Source organism: Rhodofomes roseus (assembly GCF_022264815.1).
Source record: "Rhodofomes roseus strain CIRM-BRFM 1785 chromosome Unknown C8Q71scaffold_4, whole genome shotgun sequence".
NCBI classification, from domain to species: Eukaryota; Fungi; Basidiomycota; class Agaricomycetes; order Polyporales; family Fomitopsidaceae; genus Rhodofomes; species Rhodofomes roseus.
In genome coordinates, this window is record NW_025952960.1 from 1,825,853 (window position 1) to 1,848,651 (window position 22,799).

The following is a 22,799-nucleotide window of genomic DNA, read 5'->3' on the forward strand; positions in this document are numbered from 1 at the left end:
CGTCGAACTGGACAGACCTGACACCTACTGTGTTGTGTCCTGACAAACACGTTCGAAGGCCGGCGTACGTTACATATTCATGCAAAGTGAACTTCATCGGGTGTGAGCGGGGCAGCCGAGATCACTTTGAGCGTACGGACAGCGAGATTGAGTAGGATGGTGTTGTACTGTCAGACTGGCGAACCCGACAGCTCTACGCAAGCTCTAAGCTGAAGGAACTCTGGTGGCTGCTCAAACGCCAGCACGTCCATTCCGGGAGATGCCGATGCTGTTACTTGCCTTATATGGGTGAATTGTGGCTTTTGCCGACACTACTTAGAAAGCTACCCGCACGCGCCATCGACGGTCCGTTTTACGGCGACGACTGGTGTCAACTCGATCGAAAACGGCTCAAGTACAACGCGGAAACGACATCTGCTACGATGAGATGGCCTGGGCACCCATCCCTACAGAATGACTGCAAACATCGCTCTCGCAACCTGTGGTCTCTGGCTCCTCTTCTCGTACAAACCTGATGTTGGCCAATTGATCGACGACACTTTGTCTATGCTGTCTTGTACTATGTTCAGGCTTTACATTGAATACAGCAGTGCTGTTAAGGTTCTATGGGCGTTCAGTTGGACATCAAGATCACGACGAGTGAAGGGAGGCTGTCCGGGTCACAGTTCTGTCAATGTCCACTTGGAGCTCCCACACTGCTCAGGTCGCCCGCATTCACTTTCTTCCCACCAGAAGCACACGGGGGCCACGAGCATGCGCGTATCTTCTCCCCCCGCAAGGTCTCCGCCCGACTTCGGGCACACCGCTAGGCAGTTCTTTCAGCTAGATCCTCAGTATACGAACCTGAATCATGGTCAGTCTCATAATAGCTATCTTACACGTTGATTGACGAGGTGACGATTCAGGTACAGCGGGTGCTATACCCCGCCATGTCGAGGACGCCAGTCAAGACCTTTCATCTCATATCTCAGCCAATCCAGACCGCTTCCTCTACTTCCAATATCAACATATGCTGTATTAAGCGCGACAGCAAGTCGCAGAACTCATCGGCGCGGAAACCTCCGAATGTGTATTCGTACCGAACGTCTCTCATGGCATCAATACTGTCCTGCGTAACTTCGAGTGGGAGGACCCAGATGTTCTGCTTGTCAGTGAGTCTCACAAAAGTACGCACTCAGTGATTGTCCCAAGAGTAACGCTTGCGTTCTTCAGCGAATTGCAGCTCCAAGACCATCTCAGCGGTCGCTCAGTACATCAGCGACACGCGACCCCATCCTATTCTATCAGAGTTCAAGCTATTGTTCCCAGAGACGCGCTCATCGATACTGAGGCGCTTCCGTGCCCATATCCGCTCGCTCAGGAGCACGAGCAAAACGAACGCAAAGGTCGTTGCCGTGTTTGAGAGTATATCGGCGAGTCCGGGTGTCGTAATGCCCTGGAGAGAGATGGTACAAATCTGCAAGGCGAACGATGTGTGGAGCGTCGTGGACGCCGCGCACTCGCTGGGACAGGAGCGTGATATTGACCTCAGTAGCGCGGCGCCGGATTTCTGGGTATCTGTGCGTTGCTCCGGTCTTCAGGTAGTTTGGCGCTGACGACGTGACAGAGTTGTTCGAAATGGATGTACGCAAAGCATGGCTGCGCGGTATTATATGTTCCTAAGCGGTGTGTCATTGATACCTATCATAGTGGTTACGAATAATCATTTGAGTTGCAGGAATCACCACGTCATCAAGTCAGCTTTCCCTACGAGCTCTACCTATGACCATCCAGCCCAGTACGAAGAAGAGCTGCAATTGAAATTCTACTGTCAGTATACTAGTGTATCTGATGAGCTTGTCGCTCATCCAGCTACGCAGGGACAGGCACGCTGGACTTCACTGCGCCTCTCAGCATCAAAGCCGGTGAGTTACTCCGACATAAGTACTTACTGCCAGAAAATGATTGACCACTCGCATAGCTCTCGAGTTCAGCTCGTTCCTCGGCGGAGAGGAACGCATCAACCAGTACTGCCACTACCTGGCTCTGGCCGGAGGAAAGCGCCTCGCAGAAGTCATGAACACGCACATGCTCTACCCGCCGGAGGATCCAGAATCCGAGCTATTCACAGCGAATATGGTACGTCAGTCGGAGCTCGGGACAGTGCTGCAAGCTAAAATGAGCGTATCCGTGCTGAGGTCAACGTCGTCATCCCGCTCTCTGGGTTGATCCAGCCATCCACGCGAATCATACGAATGCTCCAGGATGGGCTGCTCAACCGCCATAACGTCTCCGCGACGCAGTTCTATCACAACGGAAAATGGTGGACTAGAGCGAGCGTACAAGTCTATAATGAGGTGCGTCGCTGAGTTTGTCGGGCCATTCCGTGACGTATGACGAGGGATGTGTCAGGTCGGGGACTTCGATAAGCTGGGGCACGCGCTGCTACTCGTATGCACGGAGATCGAGAGTGTCACATCCGATCTCGATACGGCCACCACGCCAGTCTCGAGCAGCTAGATACGAACAGGGTATAGCGAGCACTTGAATACAGGTCTGCTCATTTATGTAACTTACCTGCAAAACGAAGGTACGATGATGTTGTATGTGAACCTCGCATATTAGAAGATGCGAATGTGGCATAATCGGTTCGACGAACAGCCTAGTCTTCCCCTTTATCTCCCGAACTTAACTTGAGCAGAGCTGAAACCGACGTCAACTGTCACCTCTGAGCTCAGTAATCACAGCTCGAAGAGCTACAGAGACCAGTAAATTTGAAATCCCCATTGACTGCACCGTACGAAGTGAGCTGAATGGTCGCGATATCCTCTTCTTGATGAGGGGCGTTCGTGATATGATAGCAACAAGACAATCACGATTGATTCGGAAACACACGATGCATCACCACACGCCCATAATGAGCTTGGCTTCGGACGTAGAGAAGGACCGGAATTGTATCATTTGACCACCGCCGAGGCTACGGTCACGACATAAGCGCAGTTTGCTCTCCGTCACAACGGTACTGATGCAATCGTCAACAACTGAAGTCAAAGTGATATCGTAATACATACCAGGAGGGAAGTCTACATGATCGTCCGTGAGGTACCATGCTCCTTGGATCGTTGTTAGTATGCAAATCCCGAATCCCATTATCACCAAGGTGATACGCACTGTCACCTGTCATTGTCTTCTCAGTGTACGTTTGTCCATTGCCAAACCAGTAAAGACAATTGTCCACATCATCAACGCGCTCGTAGTTGAAGTCCTCCCAACGCGGATACTGCAACGCCCGGATGGTGTGGAGTGTTGAACCTAGATTGTGCGCATCAACCATCACGGTTATCTGCGGAGGAGCGAGCAGAGCCTACCCGGCCAGAGAGCAACGATGCGGCCTTCATCTTTACCCCGCTTGTACCAAGACCTACAGCCCTGCGTGAACACGGTCTGTAGATTTTGCCCCATATGAGTGGCACGAGCTTCCACTCAGTAGATCCGGTTACTAACCTTTGGGAAGTAGCTCTACGTGCGTAACGTCAACATCGGATGATCATGGACTCTGAGAGTTACGACCTTACCTCAATGTAGTCATCGAACGCCTTGACAGCCTCTCGCTTCACGTCGATGCTCTTCAGCCGCTCGCGTTGGAGCTTCCTGGTCACCTCCACCATGTAATCAATCTGACGCTCGATGACGGTGAGTTGCGATCCGGAGCTAACGCAGGAGTTGGGGCCCATGGTCATAAACCAGTTAGGGAAGCCATCCACACAAATAGCCATGTAGGTCGTCGGATCAGGCTGCCATTTCTCTTGGATGGAGACACCGGAGCGACCGATTATAGGGAAGCCCAGCTGGAAGGCGTAGTCATAGCCTGCAAGCGAAAGAGTTATTAGATGGCCCAGGGCTGTTATTAAAAGACTGAACATACCAGTCGCACAAATGAGAACATCGAGGCCCTGCTTGTTCCCGTCAAAGGTCTCGATGCCGTCCTCGGTCACTCGTTTGATGGGCGACGACACGAAGTCCACCTATGTAGTACGTATCAGTCAGACTCGGCTATCCTCCAAGGAAACTTCCAACGCACGTTATCCGCGCACAGTGCTTCTAGGTATCCAGGCCCCGGAGTCAGACGTCTACACGCTACGCCATAGTCAGGTATGACTACGGCGAGCAAAGGTTAGTTCTCTCATCTGGAACCTTCGAAGAGCTGTAACTGCACTCACCCTGGTCTGCTATCCACGGTTTCTTCGCCAGCTTCTTCCGCATATGCGCCTCCACCTCTGCCCTGCGCTGCTCCTGCCACTCCGTCCCAGCAAGGATGGCTTTGTCGAGCGACTGCACGAGGTCAGAGGTATCTAGATCGGCGTCAAGTTCTGAGTACGTACGTTGACATCAGCTTGGAGCTCGTGGCGGAAGGTCTTGTAGAAGGCGGGATCCCTGAGCTTCTCCTTGTCCTCGCCGGTGAAGACGTCTGCGTGATATCAGTAAAGAAGTCAGGGTAATAATGGCCCTATACCTTGACTCACAATTCTCCGCATTGGCATCACGTTGCACGAGCTCCGCAAGCTTGGAGCTGGCAAAGGGAGGACATATCCAAGCCTTTCCTTTGACATAGTTGATCACCTTCGCCACATGTGGCTGCAAGGCCGGCACGATTTGTATCGCTGTGGATCCCTGAAAGGAAGACGGCCTCAGCGTTTTGTATGATAGCTCAAAGTTCATGGTGACGTACTATGCCAATGACACCAACTCTCTTGTCCTTCCAATCCTTGACGACGTCCCGCCAGTGTTGGTTCTCCTCGCCGAAGTCCGCACTATGCATCAACTTCCCTCCGAAGTCTTTCAGACCCTCAACGTCCGGCCAAGACCATTTGCTGAAGATCCCGAGCGCGGTGATGAACACGTCCGCTTTGTCGGTGAACTCTTCGTATATCGCCTGACCTTGAGAATCAGTTCCCATCTTCCGGCGGATACGCAGGTTCCATTTCCCCGAAGGCTCATCGAAACGAGCGTGCAAGACTTCATGCTGGAGCTTGATGTACGGCATCAATTTATACTTCTCGACCACTGATTGGAGGTATGCCAAGATTTCGGGGCCTGGGGCGTAAAAACTTGACCAATCCGTCTGCAGAAACGTAAATGTGCGCAGTCATACCAGGCGTACGTATGGCTTACCTTCGACTCAAAGGTTAATTGATACTAGAAGCTCGTCAGTAGTGCATGCAATGCACGTATGATAGTGTGTACATACGCAGTGAGATAGAATGTCGCACGCCAGCCCTCTGAAAGTATTCCGTGAGCGATGATGTTCGCGACGCATGTGATTGAAACGTACGGGAATCGATTCGTAAACCATGTCCCGCCTATCCCATTGTTTCGCTCGTATATTGTGAGATCGACGTTCGGCACCTTCTGCGGAAACCTTGAAGACGTATACGTAGTCAATCAAGACTTGATGTCACATATGAACGAACGCAGATAGTCACCTGATTGCAGCTAGGATCCCACTGAAACCCGCGCCGACGCAGACGACCTTAATCTGCCTATACTCATCAATGGCAAAATCGCCCAGGTCAAATCGAGAGGCATGCGTCTGGCTGTCTGTAGCTGCGCCGAATAAGAAGGAATTCGCAGAAACAATGCATACTAACCGTCACCCATATCGTGTTCACTAGAAGATGAGATGCGATGGCACGCTGACCCAAGTCGCATACCATCGCACACTATATATACGTGTTCGTCGACTGTACGTGTTCACCGACACCCCCGCGCAGCCGGCCTTCGAGGGCAGAATCCATGGTCTCGCGGTCTTTGCGGGCGCCAGAAGGGCATCCCATGGATGCTTTCAGAAGTCTGAATAACTCACAACTGAGGGGAATGGATGTTCGGAATGCAGTTGAGCCCACATCTAGTCCGAGCTTACTGCACGCACAAGGACGTAGTCTCTCCCGAACATCCCGAGCTACTGTGTTTCATAACACTACTGGTACAAACGATAAGTTCAAGCGTTGTATACATCAATCCCTGGACACACCTCAAGCATGACGAGAGCCGGAAGCTCCCCGGAGTCTCCACCGCGACCCGATTTTCTCTTCTTGGGATCGCCCGAGGCATATTAGAGTTCAGAAAGATACTTAGGATCCTCGTCACCGTGAACCTGAGGTATGTCTTCTCAAGTGATTAGAGTTACGATCCTGCCATGACAGACTGAGATACAGTCGGGCCCCGAGCTGCGTGCTTGCAGCCCTATCCCTCATACAGTGAAAACGCCGGCCTGATGCAATTCGAGTTTAGTTGCATTTAGGATTGATTTGGAAACTACGCTTTCCGCTCGTCGAAAGATAGACATATCAAGCTGAAAACGAGGCATCGGACCGCAGACGCATTTCATAGTGTCAGCGTAGCACGACATACGGCCCACACGTGTAGGAAACACAAACTGAGAGTGCGTACGTGGTGGCAGTGGCATGGATTATGTTCGTCCGTGATGAACGCCCAGCAAGTGCTAGTAGCTAGAGCGTGGCGAACGCAGCTGGAACCCGCTCCAAAACTTCCAGACGCAAATTCCCATCTGCTTTCTCCTGACCGTCTCGACCAGTACAAGTAGCTGCACACACTTCAAGCCTCGCCGAGAGAAATTCAGCGTAGGTGACAAGCGGTACTGAGAGCTCTTGGGTGATGACTGCAGCCAATGATTATCATGCGACTGGACGGGGATGCACTTGATGGACGATACGCGCTTCCGGCGTACCATGATTGCGGAATCGTCCTGGCCGCAGTCTCCAAGGGGAACCAGTCCAGGTCCTGTTGACTTGTCAGCCCATGAGTCGCAATGCTGAAGATACTGACTCACTGTAGCATCCTGAGGGAAGCAGTTGAACGCTTCGCAGCTTCGAACTATTGAGGGAAACACTCGGTAGCATTCCATGCTCCGGCTTTCCCACCGCAGATTTGTCTTACTCGGAGGACTGTGGGTCTCATAGACGCACACTCCGCGGATCTCAGTTCGGCAACCCACGTCGACTGCACGTATCTGTTGACGGTCACTACCTCACCCGCAATAGGTGTCTCGGGGATTGGTTGCCGTGTCATGAAGTCTACGTAGGGTATGGTCAGCGCGATGCTACACGGTGATATATTTGCCAAGAACGAACAACGTAGAATGCCGATGGAACTCGTGAACACTGACTTCAGTGGAGACCCTGAAGAGCTGGCTCAATGCGAGGTTGGAATGTACGCACCACACTAAGTGTAGCCACATGAGCTGACCGTGACGTTCAACTCTCGATATAATCATCCTTACCATTGTGGATGATATACGTCCATGAGCTTTGGCTCGTAACCCATGTGTTCTGAGTTGTCTGAGATTCCGTGTTCTGCAGGCTATAGTACGACGCCCTGCTCACCAGTCACCTGTTTTGACCGATCACAGTTAACCAGCAGCAGCTATGAGGGACTCCTAGGCACTTGGGAAGCATACGAGCCAAGAAACATCAGCTGCCTAAGTTCTGTTGACAACGGGCAAAGTGGTGGCACCGTCGTTGGCTGTCGTTGGGTGGCCGCCAGCAACGCTTATGTGATCGAAACGGCAATCTCCGATTATCCTAGGGGCTTGTGGCGCGTGTGGCTGAAGGGACTTTGTCTACATTTGGCAACCACGATCTTTGAAGTTCATTTTTCTCCGTCTTGGACCCTGCCCCAGTAGGCTCCAGTAACCTCTTACTCAAATGGTCGGTTCCTCACATATGTGAATCTCATCGTCTATCGATTCTCACAAAGTGACAATTACCAAGTCGACGTCACGCAGAACTTGAAGTCTTAGTGTGTGAGTGCGATGCTACAGTCGTTGTTCTATTCGCACACCCGCTCACAACCATCTATTATATTAGCTCCGGCTGCAAGAGCGCAAAGGGACTATACTGCTGGTGGACTAGCTCCCGAATCCTGGCTCACTCGCTGCCTGCCTGAACAGACGTTCCGTGAGCATAGTTTGCGAACGTACATCTTGCACTGACGGCGAGAGTCGAATGTTCTACCAGCCACGCTGAATCATTACATCTAGGTTCATGGATACTCTTGGAACCTGTTATACAGGCGTTGACGTTCATGATTGATGACGGCCGACCGCGACGCCAGCCAATGAACACGTCAGCGACCAAAACTGTGTTTCCGGAGGGAGTTGAGCCCTCGTCTTCACGGTACTGCATCACATCTCTGTTGAAGCCACATCGTGGTGATCTAACCACTAATCGACGGAAACGCTTGACGGTATGTGTTGCGTTTGCATGGTATGCCAGTAGGCAAGTCGAGCGCCCCGGCTGATGCGGCGCCTTCATACCCCCGACATCGGCATCGAACTCGTGCCGCCTGAGTCCTGGATGAATATCTGGACCCGGACAGCAGCCTCGTTGAATCGCCATAGTTCATCGTATACAGACGACTGCGCTGAGACGGACGACTGACCACGCCTACCTTCCTATTTGGGCAAACCACCGACGCGGTGGCGCTGCGTCGGATACGGAGGTGAGCGATTGAATTGTTGCCCAACTCAAAAAATTCCATGCCACTAATCTCATCGCAATATTCATGATAGATAGAGCCGTAGCCCTCGCCATTCGATGTGAGCGAGTCAATGACCCATCAACAAGTACGAAGAGGTATACAAGCTGTGATCTCGTCAGACTCGGACGGGGCAGTTGAATCAGTACCACAGCTACGAAGCTCAACCCAGCACACAATTGGCGTTCTCAGTTCCGACCGTAGGCGACACACTCATGCACTGACAAGCCCAAAATCCAGGTGCGCCACGCCCATCTGTTTTTGTTGAAGAGTGTACCTTCTGACCTGTACGTTCGTGTAGTCCGTCGTCTTCATCGCAGCGCCGTAGTCCGTCGTAGGCCAAAAAGCAATGTTCCCGGAGGGAGTCGAGCCCTCGTCCCCACGGTTCTGTGTTCTACTGCAGAGAACACCACAACGTGATGATCTGACCACTAATCGACGGGAACCGTTACAGAAAGGTGTTTCGTATTCGGGATATCCAGGTATGCCGAGCGCCCTTGGTGATGCGAACACAGCTTCAACTGACGCTCGTAGCAGGTGGAAAAGTGGCCATGGATGACCTTCTGTGATACGTATATACAGGTAAGTATCAACGGAAATGCCCCGATGGAGCAAGTATGCGTAGAGCATCGCTCTAAGTCATTCAGTGTGCTAGGAATAGGCGCGCATAACGGCGCCGTAGCAGTGAGTATCATGTACGCATACATAGGTGATGGGTGACGCCTGCGCGTTTGCCTGTTTCCCCATGAGCCTTCGTTTTGGAGAAAATTTGACACTTCCTTGCACACCGGTGTCCCAATGTTCGCATCACTTACAGAAGATTCGACCGCAAGTCCAAACGCAATGCTATTCAAACGATCAATGAGGGAGGGATCCCATTGATCTCAATTCTGATGATCTTTAAATATACAGCCCAGGACCTCATTCCACGGTATCAATACAAGGCAAGGACATATCAGGCCCCTCCTCCGAGCCAAACGGGATGAAGATGCAACGAAATCGACCACTACAGAGGATGAGCTGGGGACTTTGCAGGGTGGAAGACAAGGTTTCTGGTATCCGTGAATTCTTCGACGGAGAATCGACCGTAACCAGACGGTCCACTGCATCCAACGTCAGTATCGCGAGACCTTTGAGGCCACATGACTGGAACTGACCCAAGTCCGCCCAGCCGGCCGTCGGAATTGATGCTCCCTCCGTTGATATTAATGGTACCTGTCAGGTTGACGGTCAGTGTTGAGCTTACTAGTGCTTGCGGTGGAGATACTTGCCTGTCCTAAGGCGGGACGCAACTTGGAACGCAGTGTGGACGTTCTGTGTCCAGAGCGTAGCCATCAGAGTATACTCGGTGTCGTTTGCCTTCTCGATGGCTTCCTCGACGCTATCCACCTCGACGAATGCGATAACTGATGATTGGTGAGCGGACTCACTCTCATGCGCACAGCGGGTTCACTCACCAGGGCCAAACGTCTCATCATTCCACAGCTTCATATCCCTCGTCACCTTCGTCACAATATGTGGCTGGACTACCGCCCCCTCGCGCTTTGCATCGCCCACGAGGAAGTCCGCGCCCGCAGCCTGCGCATCACGCAGGAGTGTGACGACGTGCTCCGCCGAGGCCTCGGAGAACAGCGGTCCCAGGCGGTGCCCCGGGCCACCCGCGGTGAGCTCGGAGAAACGCGTTTTGATGGCATGCGCGAGCTCCGCGGCGACGCCCTTCTGGACGATGACCCGTTCTGTCGACATGCAGACCTGCCCCGAGTTGAGTAGCGCCCCATACGCGATGGCGTTCGCGGCGGTCTCGAGGTCCGCATCTTCCAGGACCTAGGGTGGATCATTCGATTGACAATGGTGAGGACTCGGACGTGTGAGGATAAATTACTCACGACTACGGCTGCCTTCCCGCCGAGCTCCAGAACGCATGGCTTCAGGTATTCCGCTGCCTTCACAGCGACCGCTCGTCCGACTCTAGGGCCGCCAGTGAACTGCGAATGACTCCATCAATTGAGTAGAAACCAGACGTGTTGTAGACACTAACATTAATCTTTCGCACAGATGGGTTTGCGATGATTTCTGCGACCCTGGCAGGTGCCTCTGACTTGTCTGTACTTACAAGGTTCAATACACCCGCCGGTAAGCCAGCCTATGCTGATTATGAGCGAATTCTCATCCCTTGACTAGCGAAGAGCATACCTTGTGCAGGGCTTCAACAGCCAAGGCCTGCGTGCGCGGTGTGACCTCGGAGCTCTTCAGCACTACGGTGTTGCCGCACAGAATGGGAACGATGATGGCGCGGAAACTAAGAGCAAGCGGGAAATTCCACGGAGATATCGCGAAGCTGAAATTGAGATCACTCAGCAATGTGCCGACAGGCTGAATGCGTATACAGGAGGTACGTACATCACTCCCATGGCTCTGCGCTGCACCACGACGTACCCGCCTAGGATTTGAGACGGCGAGTTCTCGCCCTTGAGGTTCGCAACGACTGAGGCGGAGTCGCGAATGGTCGCGACCGTACCCAGCAAGTCTCCGAAGGCGACAGACTCCGAGGAGGCGAGTTCGGCCTTGATCGCGGCTCTGTGCTTTTCCTGATACTCTGGCGTATCAAGGAGCTCCGCGGCCTTGAGGAATATTCCCGCCCGCACGAACGCCGGAGTCTGCTCCCAGGCCGCGAAGGCTCGTGAGGCGGCGGCGACAGCGTTACGACAGTCTTCGCTGCTTGCAGCTGCGGCGCGACCCACCACTTCGTTGGTGTAAGGGTTCCGTACCTCGAACGTCGCGCCGCTCCTAGCGGGCCGCTCCTGGCCGTCGATGAAGAGAGGTGTGAAGGATGCGGACATGGCGCAGGAAACTGAAGGGTAGGGGTGCAGGACAGAGTAATAAAGGTGTCGATGTCTCTCCGATCCCTCCTTCCTTCCTTCCAATCTTCTACTTATAGTAAAAGAGCATGGCCTCCTCGCGAAAGGTGTCAATTGGCTTGCCTGGTCGGGACTCACCGGTTACTCACCGCCTAGCTCTGGCGCCCAATCGGTTTCTCGCTGCCATCCCCGCAACATCCCCGTGTGTCACTGTCTGTCAGCGCGCATACCCATCCACAGGCGCTCATGGTGATGCCCGCGTACTTCCCCGCATTTTGTTGTTTCACACACCGAGGATCTCCGTCCGCATGCACTTATCATATTCGCGGTAGCAAGGCTCTTGGATCTGCGTACTCGCGTCCTAGCGGGGCGCACCATCGTGGGAGGCATCTGTGAAGGCCGCTACGATGAGCGCGGCGAAGGGGAATAGGGGACAGTGAGTGTCCGAGGATCCATGGCTGACTGAACAGAGACGCGGTGTGCTCACGGCAGATATAATCGCGAGACGGGGGGAGAAGATGCGTGGGTGGCTGGTGATCTGCCATTACATTTTGCTCCTTTTGCTGCACCGCCACTTGTGGTGCGTTTGAGTTTACCGATGATTGCGAGATTATGTGTGCTTGGGAGAGGCTTTGATTTGCCTGGGCGGCGAAGCCGCCGCGGGCGAGAAGAGCCCTGTATGAGCTTGCGGTCGTGGATGTGATTTTCCATCTTTCAGTGTTCTTACTTTCGCTTCGGTGCATACTTTCCGTGCATTGTACCATCAGCGGCATGCGATCTAAATGCGATCCCACCAGCGAACGGGGGCCATTACCTACGGCCAAAGCCGGCGGCACCGCGCACTGAACTGAGTCCGGCCACCAAGCAATCGCATACACCTGTCGTACGCACAAATCCCCGTCTCATTTGCCCCCTAACTTTAAGTTGTGGATGAGTCAGAGACATCGCCGGATGACCTTGGGGTGGTTCGCTTCGAGAGCGGCCGAGGCCGTACCCGTATGAGCCCGCAGATGTGCGGCCGAATGATGGCATCGGTATGCCTGCAGGCTGTCAACCATACTAAGCCGGTGAGCCCGCTTCGTCTGCTACATCAATGTCGAAGGACGCATGTGTATATCATAGGGATTATTCAAATCTCATACTATCTCAGTCATCGTCGTCTGGGGATGTTCAACGTTCTCCCTAACCCGAGCCTCCAAGCCCAGTCCAGTCGCGCGACTATGTACCATTCATGGCATTAATGGCTATTTCCAGCACTACATTATACGCGGACCCGATATTGAAGTGCTGATGAGTCACGTCCATGACGGCGGACGGCCTTGGGTGGCGCATAAGCTGGAGATTATGATTAAGAACATTACTACTACTAATGGCACTTCGCTCGTAAGGTTATTAAATCCCCAGATCACCAACGACTACATACTCGCAATTGATCAGTTCTCGCAGTTTGTACCTGGGACTGCACACGTGGAACGCCAGCCAGCCCTCCGCGAAGGACTCCCATGCGTCTCGCACAGGCCCATCACCTAGGATCCTCCGTATACGCGTGACAAGCATGACGGTTTCATCGACGATCTCGAGCAGCGTTGCCTCCCTAGACTTCCCGCAAGCTCTCGCCCGGTCGCTCACGTAGTTCCCCGTCTCTCCGGCCAGCTCCTCCTTGTAGAAGGACAAGACATCGCTACGACCGAGTCAGTTAGCAAGTAAATGGTACATGTAGCCGAGCTGAACGTACTTGGCGTGGTTCTGGAAGCACGAGATGTCCCTGTTTCAATAGAGTCAGTCGCAATCGAGTTGTACCATGTGAAAACGATACTCACGGGATTGCCTGTAGATACCGCGCCACATCCGGATAGTCCATCTTCGTCCAAATGAAGTACGAAAAAGCGTCGGCGAGACCAGACATGCTGCGGCGATACGCGAGGAACGGCAGCGCGTCCAGGCAGTGCGCAACAGCGGTGCCCGTGCTGTCCAGCTCCATCTGTTCCAGCACGCACCCGTTCACGAACCCGAGGACCGCGGAGATGATGGCGCTGGAAGGGAACGCAGGGTACGCGTGGTCCATCCCCGACAAGACGTCCATGAGCATCCCGAGTACGCCGCCACCTCCGCGTCTGACCCGGTGGAACTCGCCATTGCACAGCCGCTTGTGAAGGTCGCGACACCCAGACGCGTCAAAAATCTCGGGGTCGTCCAGCGAAATGACGAGCGCGCTGAAGAGCACAATGAGCAGCTTCGTGTCATGGTCGGCGATGTGACGGTAGCAGGTCGTCGTGAGGATGATCGCTGGAGGCAGGTACTTGCGCAGGCGCGCGGAAACGTCAGGGCCCCATTCGCGGATGACATTGACGGCGTCGCGCTCGAGTTCCGAGTCCCGGGTATACTGAGGGACGTCGATCTGGAGTCGCTGCAGGAGGATAACGACGGCGCGCTTGGAGACGGCGGCGATGGACTTTGGCTGCAGGTTCGGAACGTACGTCGTCTTCGGAGCTTGCGAGCCCACAGATGACCGGCGCGGAGGTGCAGAGGAGATTGCCATCGATAAATGCGTTCTACTCAAAGAAAGTCAGAATACGCTCGAGCACGTCCAGGCTAACAGGTGAAGCTGTGTACTCACAAGATCTTGTCAAGCTCGACACAGTCAGTATACGGCGCAACTGAAGCTGGCAGTACACAGAGTCCAAAAAGCAGTCCCCGTTTATATATGCAACGCAGTCCACGCGTTATGACGACAAGGCTCGGACCAAGCCCGCTGGAGTCACCTACCGTCAGGGTCATGCCAAAATCACCGCTCTTTCACTATACCACATCACCTCGCCGAGTGTCCTCGTGGCGTTACAGGACTAACAAAGCGACAGTCTCATCCTCCCGCGACGCACAGATGCCTCACCGTGGGGAGCTACGACGCGGTCCATATTAGTATGACGATCAAGGGCTCATACGCATCATGGCGTCGTCAGGGACATAGTACCTCGGCAACTCAGGAAGCGCACTCGCAGCACTTCGTGGAGGCCCGCTCCCGTCTGAATCGGGATAGCCCACATGCGTGAGAAGAAGTTGGAGGAACCTCAAGTTGGACGTGCAGGGCGGGGGAGAAGGCGGCCCGTGCACAAACGGCCACGGGGCTGTGATCGGACGTGTGCGCATGCGATGATGACGATGACGCTCAGCAGTAGTACGCGTGGGCGGGGATGGTCCTCCAAACAAAGTTGAAATTTTGAAACGCTAAAAGTACGGGCCGTGTTGGACACACGCAACGCACTGTAAACAGTCAAGTTGGCCGGTATAATACAGAACCCACGTCGCCGGAGAGTGACAACCGTGACCAAAATGATCGTTGTGATGCAATAAGTACAGACTTCAAAGGTACTTAGTAGACGGCACAGGTGAATGCGTTCATGACATTGAGATGCTCACAGATATGCTCTGTACGGCGCACAACGATTGAAGCCTCAACTCTATGCCGTGGTCGTGACAATGAAACGCTCACGCCGGTGCCAATTACCAACCTAACGGCCCTGAGGCTACCGATCTTTCGGGCCAAGCTCCGGTACCCTGCCGTCGTAGGCCGTCGTGCAGCATCGCAGGAGCCTCTAGCTCATGTGTCATATCAATTTGAGAGACCAGAAGCGGCCTTGTCCATGCCAACGGGCTCGTTGGGGTCCACGGCGATGGTCAGTGACGTCGAACTGGAACAGACGCAAACCGCCTGATCCGTGCTGCACTGATCAAATCCAGAGTCGGCATTATGAATCGACACGGGCCCACGCTGGAGCCCGGTGATCCAGTCTGAGCGTAACATGCCGCACAACCGGGAGGTTGAGAACCACCACAAAGTAGCCTGGCCGTGTTACGCCGGGTCGTAGGTGGTGCAGGTGCCGGACATCCTCCGGACTCTTGAAGCAGTCAACGTAACCACGGTAGTCTGCCAGGAATGTGGTCAACTCATAGTCTGAGTATATGACAATCAATTCGAGGTGTGGCTCACTTTTGACGTGTCTGGCAGACAACTAAGGCTTCGCAATGCTCACAGACACCACTGATAGCGCCCACTCAGACGTCCTCCAGGTGCCGGTCGTACTCCCGCTCAGCCGATCTATACGTACAACGGTGCGTATGGTTTCACCCTACGCAACGCGTCCCACTTAGGAATGGGGTCCTGTGTTACTTGACCGACTCAGGCTGGCCGGGGCGAGGTACGAAAGCGCGCAACTCGGAACTGAGAGCATCGCGTCCGATAGCGATGTGACTCATATCAGTGGAGCGCAAGGCACTACGGAGCGGGGATGTAAGCGAACGCACACGACTGATAGCCACACAAGTGAGTCAAAAGTGAGTCCCGTACAGGTAGATTCCATGACAAAGCTACTGCGCCCGGTCATTTCAACTGCGGGATGAGAGGCTTCGCCGGATGAATAATAAGTGTCGGTAAACTCCTGCACCGAGAATCTGCCATATCCTGATCGACCCCTGTCGCAACAGCATTAGCAACGGGGATTACGCGTCCGACGTGACAGATCTAGAACTGACCCAAGTCCAGCCAACCGTACGCCGGACTCATGAGTCGACGCTCTGACCATTGATGTTGACGACGCCTGCGCAAACGGTCATCACTGCCCAGCGGGGCGCGACGGGGGTCAAATGCGCACCTACCCTGAAGCGCGGGGCAACTTCGAACATCGTGAATGTTCTCGGTCCACAAGGCGGCCAGTGGCCCGGATCAGAGTGTACTCGCTATCATTTGCTTTCTCGATTGACTCTTCGACGCTGTCAACCTCGACTGGCACGACGACTAACACTGCATCAGCCAGTATCCAAGCTATCGCAGCCGCATCGACTGCTAGGCTCACCACTGACTAGGATCAAACGGCTCCTCGTTCTATAACATCATCTCCCTCGTGACGATATACGGCTGCACCACGTCAACCCGGCGCTTCAAATCTTCCAAGAGCACCTCCGCTCCCGCGTCCCCCGCCTCGCGTATGAGCTAGAGTACATGCTCTCCCGACGCCTCCACAAAGAGCGAGCCCAAAGCATGCCCGAGCGCGTCTGCCTTCAATTCGGCGAACCGCCTTTGAATTGCTTGAGAGAGCCTTGAGGCCGCGCTGCGCTGTATGATAACGTGCTCGGACGACATGCAGATCTGGCCCGAGTTAAGAAGCGTGCCGTGCGTGATGGCCTTGCTTCGCTCTCGAGGTCCGCGACCTCCACTGGGAACCTGCTCAGAAGTCGTCAGTTCCGACCCTGGAGAGTCGGTACGACTCGAAAACGTACGACGACCGCGAACTTCCCGCCGAGCTCGAGGACGCATGGCTTGATTGTGGCGGGCCATCTCGAGGGCTATGGCTCGCCCGACCCTCAGACCACCTGGAAACTGTGGGCGGTTGTTTCAGATGCCTACGTATCATCGTCATGCGAATGCTCAGCACGTACGTTGATCTTCTGGACGACGGGGTGCGCGTTAACCTCAGCCACACGAACGGGCGCATCAGACTTGGAGATGCTAAACAGGTTGGCTACGCCGTTGGGCAGCCCTGCCTACTCGGCAATTTTCATAGGTACATACATGCCCGGAGACGTCACCGGATGAAACTTTCGATCCTTCAAGTGAAAGATCGATAAAATTGACAAAATCTTTTTCACGATATTTCGTATGAAAGATTGTCAATAAAAGTCAGAAACAATCAATTAATCATTCAGACTCGAAGTATCAGGAACAGATCACAGAAGGATTCATTGACAAGTGTCTTTGATCTGTTTGTGATCCTCTAGGCAAATGATTGAGAACATGATATTCAAAAATTCTTGAACACTATGTGGCTCAATTGTTCTGAAAGGATTGAAAACAGATTGTCACATGGGGTGTTACAATCGTTTCTCAATCTTTCAGGCTGTCACAATCTGTTTCAAATCCTTCCAGCTGTTGATATCTTGGTGAGATTGGAAACAATTTGTATCCCAGGGGTTCAAAACAATTTGCCCAAAAGGATTGACAAGAGATTGTGACACTAGCTGTGACACTGTGCCACTTCCCTATGACAGAGCAGTGAAGGCAATTATGCCAAACCTATGATAAGCTGCCTTCTGCTGGTATGCTCAGTCATTTTTGGTCCCTCATTCATTGCCTGCCATCACATGAGTCTCATTAGATGCACTCAGTGTACAGGGTTGTACTTGTGATTGTACATTCCTAGAGACGTGCATCTCATTGTATGACTAATGAACATGTCCCAGACCTGTGCATGTCCAGATGCAATGAAAGAGGGACCAAAATTGACTGAGCATACCAGCAGAAGGCAGCTTATCATAGGTTTGGCATATTTGCCTTCACTGCTCTGTCATAGGGAAGTGGCACAGTGTCACAGCTAGTGTCACAATCTCTTGTCAATCCTTTTGGGCAAATTGTTTTGAACCCCTGGGATACAAATTGTTTCCAATCTCACCAAGATATCAACAGCTGGAAGGATTTGAAACAGATTGTGACAGCCTGAAAGATTGAGAAAAGATTGTAACACCCCATGTGACAATCTGTTTTCAATCCTTTCAGAACAATTGAGCCACATAGTGTTCAAGAATTTTTGAATATCATGTTCTCAATCATTTGCCTAGAGGATCACAAACAGATCAAAGACACTTGTCAATGAATCCTTCTGTGATCTGTTCCTGATACTTCGAGTCTGAATGATTAATTGATTGTTTCTGACTTTTATTGACAATCTTTCATACGAAATATCGTGAAAAAGATTTTGTCAATTTTATCGATCTTTCACTTGAAGGATCGAAAGTTTCATCCGGTGCGTGAGGAACATCACACACCTTATACCGGAGCGCCACAGCTAGGGCTTGCGAACGGGGTGTAGTTTCGCGGCTATTCAGGACGACGGTATTGCCGCAGAGCATCGGGAAGATACGACACGTTCCAAGGAGATCACAAAGCTACGTGTGCGCGAAGCCCATTCAGCATCTCCTCAGCCGGAATGACGGATATGTCACTTACATCACACCCATCGCGCGCCGTTGAACGACCACACTCGCGCTGCGGCCGGGCACTCGGGACGGCGGCTCGCTCTTCAGTTGCACAATCGCCGTAGCGTATTCACGCGCGGACGCGACGGAGCCCTTGGGATCACGCGCAAGGACAAAATCTGGTGCGACGAGTTCGGCCTTCAGCGCCGCTGCGAGCTTCTCAGTGTACTCGGCGGAGGCTGAGAGGTCCGCAGCCTTGAGGACGATGGCGGCGCGCGCGGTCGGCGGGGTTTTCTCCCATGCAGGGAAGCGCGCAAGACTACATCTATCGTGGCTGCGAGGCAGTCTGCGCTCGAGGCGGCGCGGCCGACCAGGTGATTGGAGAAGGGGTTCCGCACCTCAAAGGAGGAGTGCGTGCTTGAGCGCTGCTCTTGGCCGACTATGAAGAGCGGGATGAAGGGGAATCACATTGCCTCGTCAAGCTGCTAGGTGCAGGGGAGCAAGGGGGCTTGGACTGATTGGGAGAACATACGAACGCTCTGTTAGTTTTGAAGGCGGTGTGAGTGTTTGCGCTCATAAGATTGATGTATCGTCACCAAGCGTGAAGCTCACCTTCACGAAGAGACGCAATACTCTGTGCGAGAGATGGAGCAGGGCATGCTGACCTGAGAACGTACGTCCGGGAATTCTGCCTCCCCGAAAGTGCGTGTTTCGGGCTTCATGTTCTCGCAAGAGTCACATCCATGTTACAGCTTCCTTCAACTAATCAGATTGGACAAGCCATAATTCGGCTTAAACAAAGCAAATCTCACCTGCCAATATGGACCTGCTGCCTTGATTACCCGACAGGCCTTCTTGATACTTACTACTAGTAGTACTACACCGTGACGGTACGTCTGACAGGTAGCGCTTTTGGCCAGAGTTCCTAAGGAACCCAAGAGATACAATTCATAGAGGGTCACAGCGTAATTTTATCCTGGAGACATGCAGTTCAGGGATAGCCGTTCATACACACCAGAAGACCAATTCTCTGGACGAGGAGGAGGGACCATATTCAGCCACCGGCCGTAGGCGCACGTGCGATAGTTGGACGAGGCAAAGACTCGGAGATCCGAATCGGGCGACCCGAGGGCGGCCGAGCGCCGCGCCCACGCAGTACAGCGGACGCCGACCCAACTCCGGACGCTCACTGACATGTTCTACTGTTTCCCTACTGTTTGCCATGTACGTCTCTGTGGCCTAGATGACTATCCTCGACAACTACTGGGCGTTCCCCAAAGACTGTCCTTTGCACGACGTGCGGTCTCCTTTTACATGACGGCTGTGAACAGGACTTGAGGCCACCACGCTTGCGGCGACGTCGACTTGGTCACCCCGATGCACTTTCCCTGCTTCCTGGCGTGCTATGTCTAGGATCTCCCGCGCCTTCTACTCCAGGATACGTACCAGGAAACGAGGCAGACGCGATGTATAGTATGATGTGGCCGGCCTGTCAGAGCTCGCCCAAGAATGAATGAAGATATCCTGCATGCGTACAGCCAGCACTGGAAGCACCCGAGGACTGTCCAAACAGAACGTCAGGGGATAGGTGACGAGTGGGGACCGTTGTAACTTGTGCGTATGTCATCTTCCCCGTGCTTGTTGTTACTTCCTTGCTCACTGCGTACCAGATCCACGTGTCCACGGTTTCTACCGCGATCCGCAGAGCCTTGCCTCGGCGAACGAAATGTCATGATCTGTCTTGTTCTCGCTATGATCCCCCACATAATAATTAACTGGGACCTATGCTCACATATTGCATGTCTTCAGCTTCGGAAAACAGGCGTATGTCCGCCCATTGTCACTGTGGCTCTTTCACCTTCGCGTTGCTATCCTTCCCGCTTCCTCTTCACTCCTCCTGAACAACGAGGCTGCCTGCCGTCGATAGTTCCCCCCCCTGCCTGCCCCACGCACTTGCTCGTGTTCCAGAGACCCGTTTCCCTAACCCGAGCGTCTAAACCCTAACCTGATATACCATTTCATGCGTAGGAGTCAGCCAACGCATCGCAGTAATCGTGTTCACTCTTGGTTCTCTGTCCTTTCAGTTTCTACCCCTGACAAACGCAGGGCCTCTGTTGGCGCGGAATAGGCTCGAAGATACGACGAGTGCCCATCGAGTATGTAATCCCAAAGCGACAGGGAGCAGTACTGAATCTCCAACTGCGGGTCGCCCAAAGGTGCGCTTCCTACTACCTCTTCGCTAAGATATTGATATTGCTCCTGATGTTGTAGAGTGCGCGGAAGCTCAGATGTCGTAATGTTCATCAGCATACAGGTCCGCTGGGTTCAGCAGAGCGCTGCGCTCTCACATTCGCGTTATCGGTCGTTGGCTAGATGCACCCTCCTTCCCCTCCTCCTTCCGACCAAGTCGTGTCAGCTTGCGTTACTCGCGCCGATGCCATATAAATGGTGACGACACGGGGCTGCATACTTATTATGGCAGCGAGGCAGCGACGGGCTCCCTATATATTATCAGAGTTGTTCTTCTGACATGATCTAGGCTGAGTGCCCACTGCTGTACTTACTACTTTCAAGTCGAAGCAAAATACGATGTTCCCGGAGGGAGTCGAGCCCTCGTCTCCACGGTTCTGTACTCTCATTTTGAGAGCACCACAACGTGATGATCTGACCACTAATCGACGGGAACCGTTGTAGGAATGTGTTTCGTGCCCAGGATATGGAGGTGTGCCGAGCGCCGTATTGTGATGCGGGCACAGGTCACGGCCGAGTCGGCATCTCCATCTTTCCGACCACACCGCGGAGTTGACGCTCTCAAGCCCCATGCTACGGTGAGCTTTTAGAGGGCCTTGAACATGAACACTTAGTACTGACAACTCGGCGGCGCGACTAGCAGGAGGCAGGGCGCGATCGCTTTCCTATTTTGGCCACACACCGACGTGTGGCGCCAGAATTCCCACGGACGAGCTTGGTGTTCGGCGGCGCGCACTGCGCAGTACAGTTTGAGATTGTTGACCAGGCCGGGCATTGACACAAGGCCTGTTCAGAGTTCAATGAGGTCTGTGGTCTGGGTCCTGATGAGCGTTGCAGGATGACTGACGTGTTGGATTTGACAACGTAGGTCTCCTTCGAGAGCAGTCCTGAGGCCATACGCCTCATGAATCGTGCTCCCCGTGCACGGTGTGGCCGGCGGCGAACTTGCTCAACCCGTTCACATGTCATCTCACAGTTGAATACCATGGGAAGACAACACGACACAGACTCGCAGAGGGTTACTTCTCGAATTTGAACGTCTGAGCTACGCACATAATTGGTGTCGTACCAGCCCGCCCTCCTTCGTCTCCCGTCTCCAAGAATCAACGAACAGACGGACGCCAGAAAGCATTGTTCCCGGAGAGAAACGCGCCCTCGTCGCCACGGTTTGCGCTCTCTGCTTAAGACCACCACAACGTGATGATCTGACCACTAATAGACAGAAACAATTGAACGGGGGTGTTTCGTGCGCGGTGTGAGCTGGCATGCCGAGCGCCCTGGATGATGCGGACACAGCTTACCGTTGATATCGGACCAAGGCGTTCGGTGGGCTACCGGTCATCCATGTACACTTCAGGGACAAGCTAGCAGCAGCCGCGCTGGTCTCGTACACACGGAGGGGTACGAGACCACAGCCGGGCCCGCCGGTTGCGGATGCCCGCGAAGCCATTCGACCGAAGTTCGTACATTTGAGCGCCGAATCGTCGTGGCAGCCAAGACAAGCCCGACCGTGGTCAAAGGTGATGCGGGTTATGTTGAGTATGATCAGGCCTTGCAATGAATGGTGCCCCAAGCGAGCTATTACGAAGCCAGGAGCCATGCATCCAAGTGCTTTCGCTGGGCTCTGACATGACGAACCGCCATGACCCTAGTGCCTCAACGAAGACGGACGGCTCATGCGGGTACATAACCAGCAGCCGGGACTGCTACAACACCGTTACGGACGATGACCTGCCAGACTGTCAGGACCCAGACGCGGCGAGCGCCGAGACAGACTGTCAGATTGTGATAGAGCATATACTATAGGCGAGTCAGAAGTGTGATGCATATGATGAGTCGGGCCGTGGGATGAGTTCAGACCCACCGAGTTCTGGCACAACGTTGGGATGGTGATGGCCAAATGGCCCCTCGCACAATTAAGATTAGTGTAGGCCATTCATCCATTAAGGCTCCTGAAAAATAACATAAGCAGGTAAATGACACGTCGAGGGTCGAGACGCGACTGGCCGTGAAGAGAACGACGCCAGAACGCGAAAAGCGCGTCTGTCACGTGATCGTGTGATGGACGGATCGCTCCCGCGCGCCGCGCGCGATCGCGAAATCAAAGTGCGGCTTCCTCCTCTTCCTGTCACATCAGTATATGGTCTGAGCCGCTGCCGTTCTCTCAACAATGTCCGTCGGGTGCGTTTT

General features: G+C 53.6%; 5 protein-coding genes, 1 non-coding gene and 2 pseudogenes across 8 annotated transcripts; 1 reads left to right on the forward strand and 7 right to left on the reverse strand.

Annotated features, from left to right (window-relative positions):
- Window positions 1–753: 753 nt before the first annotated feature.
- Window positions 754–2,499, forward strand: C8Q71DRAFT_794986 (pyridoxal phosphate-dependent transferase; the record flags this gene model as incomplete). The annotated part of the gene is made up of 10 exons (XM_047925582.1): window positions 754–853; window positions 906–944; window positions 1,023–1,151; window positions 1,213–1,559; window positions 1,607–1,665; window positions 1,718–1,809; window positions 1,860–1,904; window positions 1,961–2,118; window positions 2,178–2,336; window positions 2,392–2,499. The coding sequence occupies 10 exons, from the start codon at window positions 754–756 to the stop codon at window positions 2,497–2,499; spliced, it is 1,236 nt and encodes a 411-aa protein (XP_047782536.1).
- A 321-nt stretch (window positions 2,500–2,820) lies between these two features.
- On the reverse strand, window positions 2,821–5,637 carry C8Q71DRAFT_905044 (FAD/NAD-binding domain-containing protein; the record flags this gene model as incomplete). The annotated part of the gene is made up of 17 exons (XM_047928879.1): window positions 2,821–3,001; window positions 3,051–3,092; window positions 3,151–3,291; window positions 3,348–3,423; window positions 3,484–3,498; window positions 3,555–3,847; window positions 3,905–4,004; window positions 4,061–4,137; window positions 4,200–4,311; window positions 4,362–4,447; window positions 4,503–4,650; window positions 4,709–5,101; window positions 5,152–5,175; window positions 5,228–5,258; window positions 5,312–5,398; window positions 5,463–5,577; window positions 5,628–5,637. The coding sequence occupies 17 exons, from the start codon at window positions 5,635–5,637 to the stop codon at window positions 2,991–2,993; spliced, it is 1,761 nt and encodes a 586-aa protein (XP_047782537.1). The 3' UTR covers window positions 2,821–2,990.
- Window positions 5,638–8,140: 2,503 nt separating this feature from the next.
- Window positions 8,141–8,236, reverse strand: C8Q71DRAFT_t32 (annotated as a pseudogene). The gene has a single exon. The product of its transcript is annotated as a tRNA-OTHER (tRNA).
- A 649-nt stretch (window positions 8,237–8,885) lies between these two features.
- C8Q71DRAFT_t31 lies at window positions 8,886–8,981 on the reverse strand (annotated as a pseudogene). Its single transcript has one exon. The product of its transcript is annotated as a tRNA-OTHER (tRNA).
- Window positions 8,982–9,541: 560 nt separating this feature from the next.
- On the reverse strand, window positions 9,542–11,375 carry C8Q71DRAFT_794988 (Aldehyde/histidinol dehydrogenase; the record flags this gene model as incomplete). Its single annotated transcript, XM_047925583.1, has 8 exons — window positions 9,542–9,665; window positions 9,693–9,750; window positions 9,807–9,941; window positions 9,993–10,359; window positions 10,422–10,520; window positions 10,574–10,678; window positions 10,729–10,873; window positions 10,936–11,375. 8 exons carry the CDS (start codon window positions 11,373–11,375, stop codon window positions 9,542–9,544), a joined length of 1,473 nt encoding a protein of 490 aa, XP_047782538.1.
- A 1,350-nt stretch (window positions 11,376–12,725) lies between these two features.
- On the reverse strand, window positions 12,726–14,619 carry C8Q71DRAFT_743214 (uncharacterized protein). The gene is made up of 4 exons (XM_047922879.1): window positions 14,011–14,619; window positions 13,214–13,945; window positions 13,129–13,158; window positions 12,726–13,074 (listed from the first exon to the last, which is right to left on the reverse strand). The coding sequence occupies exons 1-4, from the start codon at window positions 14,169–14,171 to the stop codon at window positions 12,786–12,788; spliced, it is 1,212 nt and encodes a 403-aa protein (XP_047782539.1). The 5' UTR covers window positions 14,172–14,619; the 3' UTR covers window positions 12,726–12,785.
- A 3,767-nt stretch (window positions 14,620–18,386) lies between these two features.
- On the reverse strand, window positions 18,387–19,868 carry C8Q71DRAFT_890745 (uncharacterized protein; the record flags this gene model as incomplete). The annotated part of the gene is made up of 6 exons (XM_047928649.1): window positions 19,375–19,868; window positions 19,226–19,284; window positions 19,037–19,084; window positions 18,972–18,993; window positions 18,683–18,798; window positions 18,387–18,653 (listed from the first exon to the last, which is right to left on the reverse strand). Exons 1-6 carry the CDS (start codon window positions 19,553–19,555, stop codon window positions 18,387–18,389), a joined length of 693 nt encoding a protein of 230 aa, XP_047782540.1. The 5' UTR covers window positions 19,556–19,868.
- A 1,081-nt stretch (window positions 19,869–20,949) lies between these two features.
- Window positions 20,950–21,045, reverse strand: C8Q71DRAFT_t30. Its single transcript has one exon. It is a non-coding gene; the product is annotated as a tRNA-His (tRNA).
- Window positions 21,046–22,799: the final 1,754 nt, after the last annotated feature.

Bases quoted from the DNA above. Each gene is read 5' to 3' on its own strand.
- C8Q71DRAFT_743214 (XM_047922879.1), bottom strand. From the start codon at position 14,171: ATGACCCTGACGGTAGGTGACTCCAGCGGGCTTGGTCCGAGCCTTGTC. The intron at 13,946-14,010 runs GTGAGTACACAG...TTCTTTGAGTAG, and splicing joins GTCGAGCTTGACAAGATCTT to AACGCATTTATCGATGGCAA. The intron at 13,159-13,213 runs GTGAGTATCGTT...CTATTGAAACAG, and splicing joins CGGTATCTACAGGCAATCCC to GGACATCTCGTGCTTCCAGA.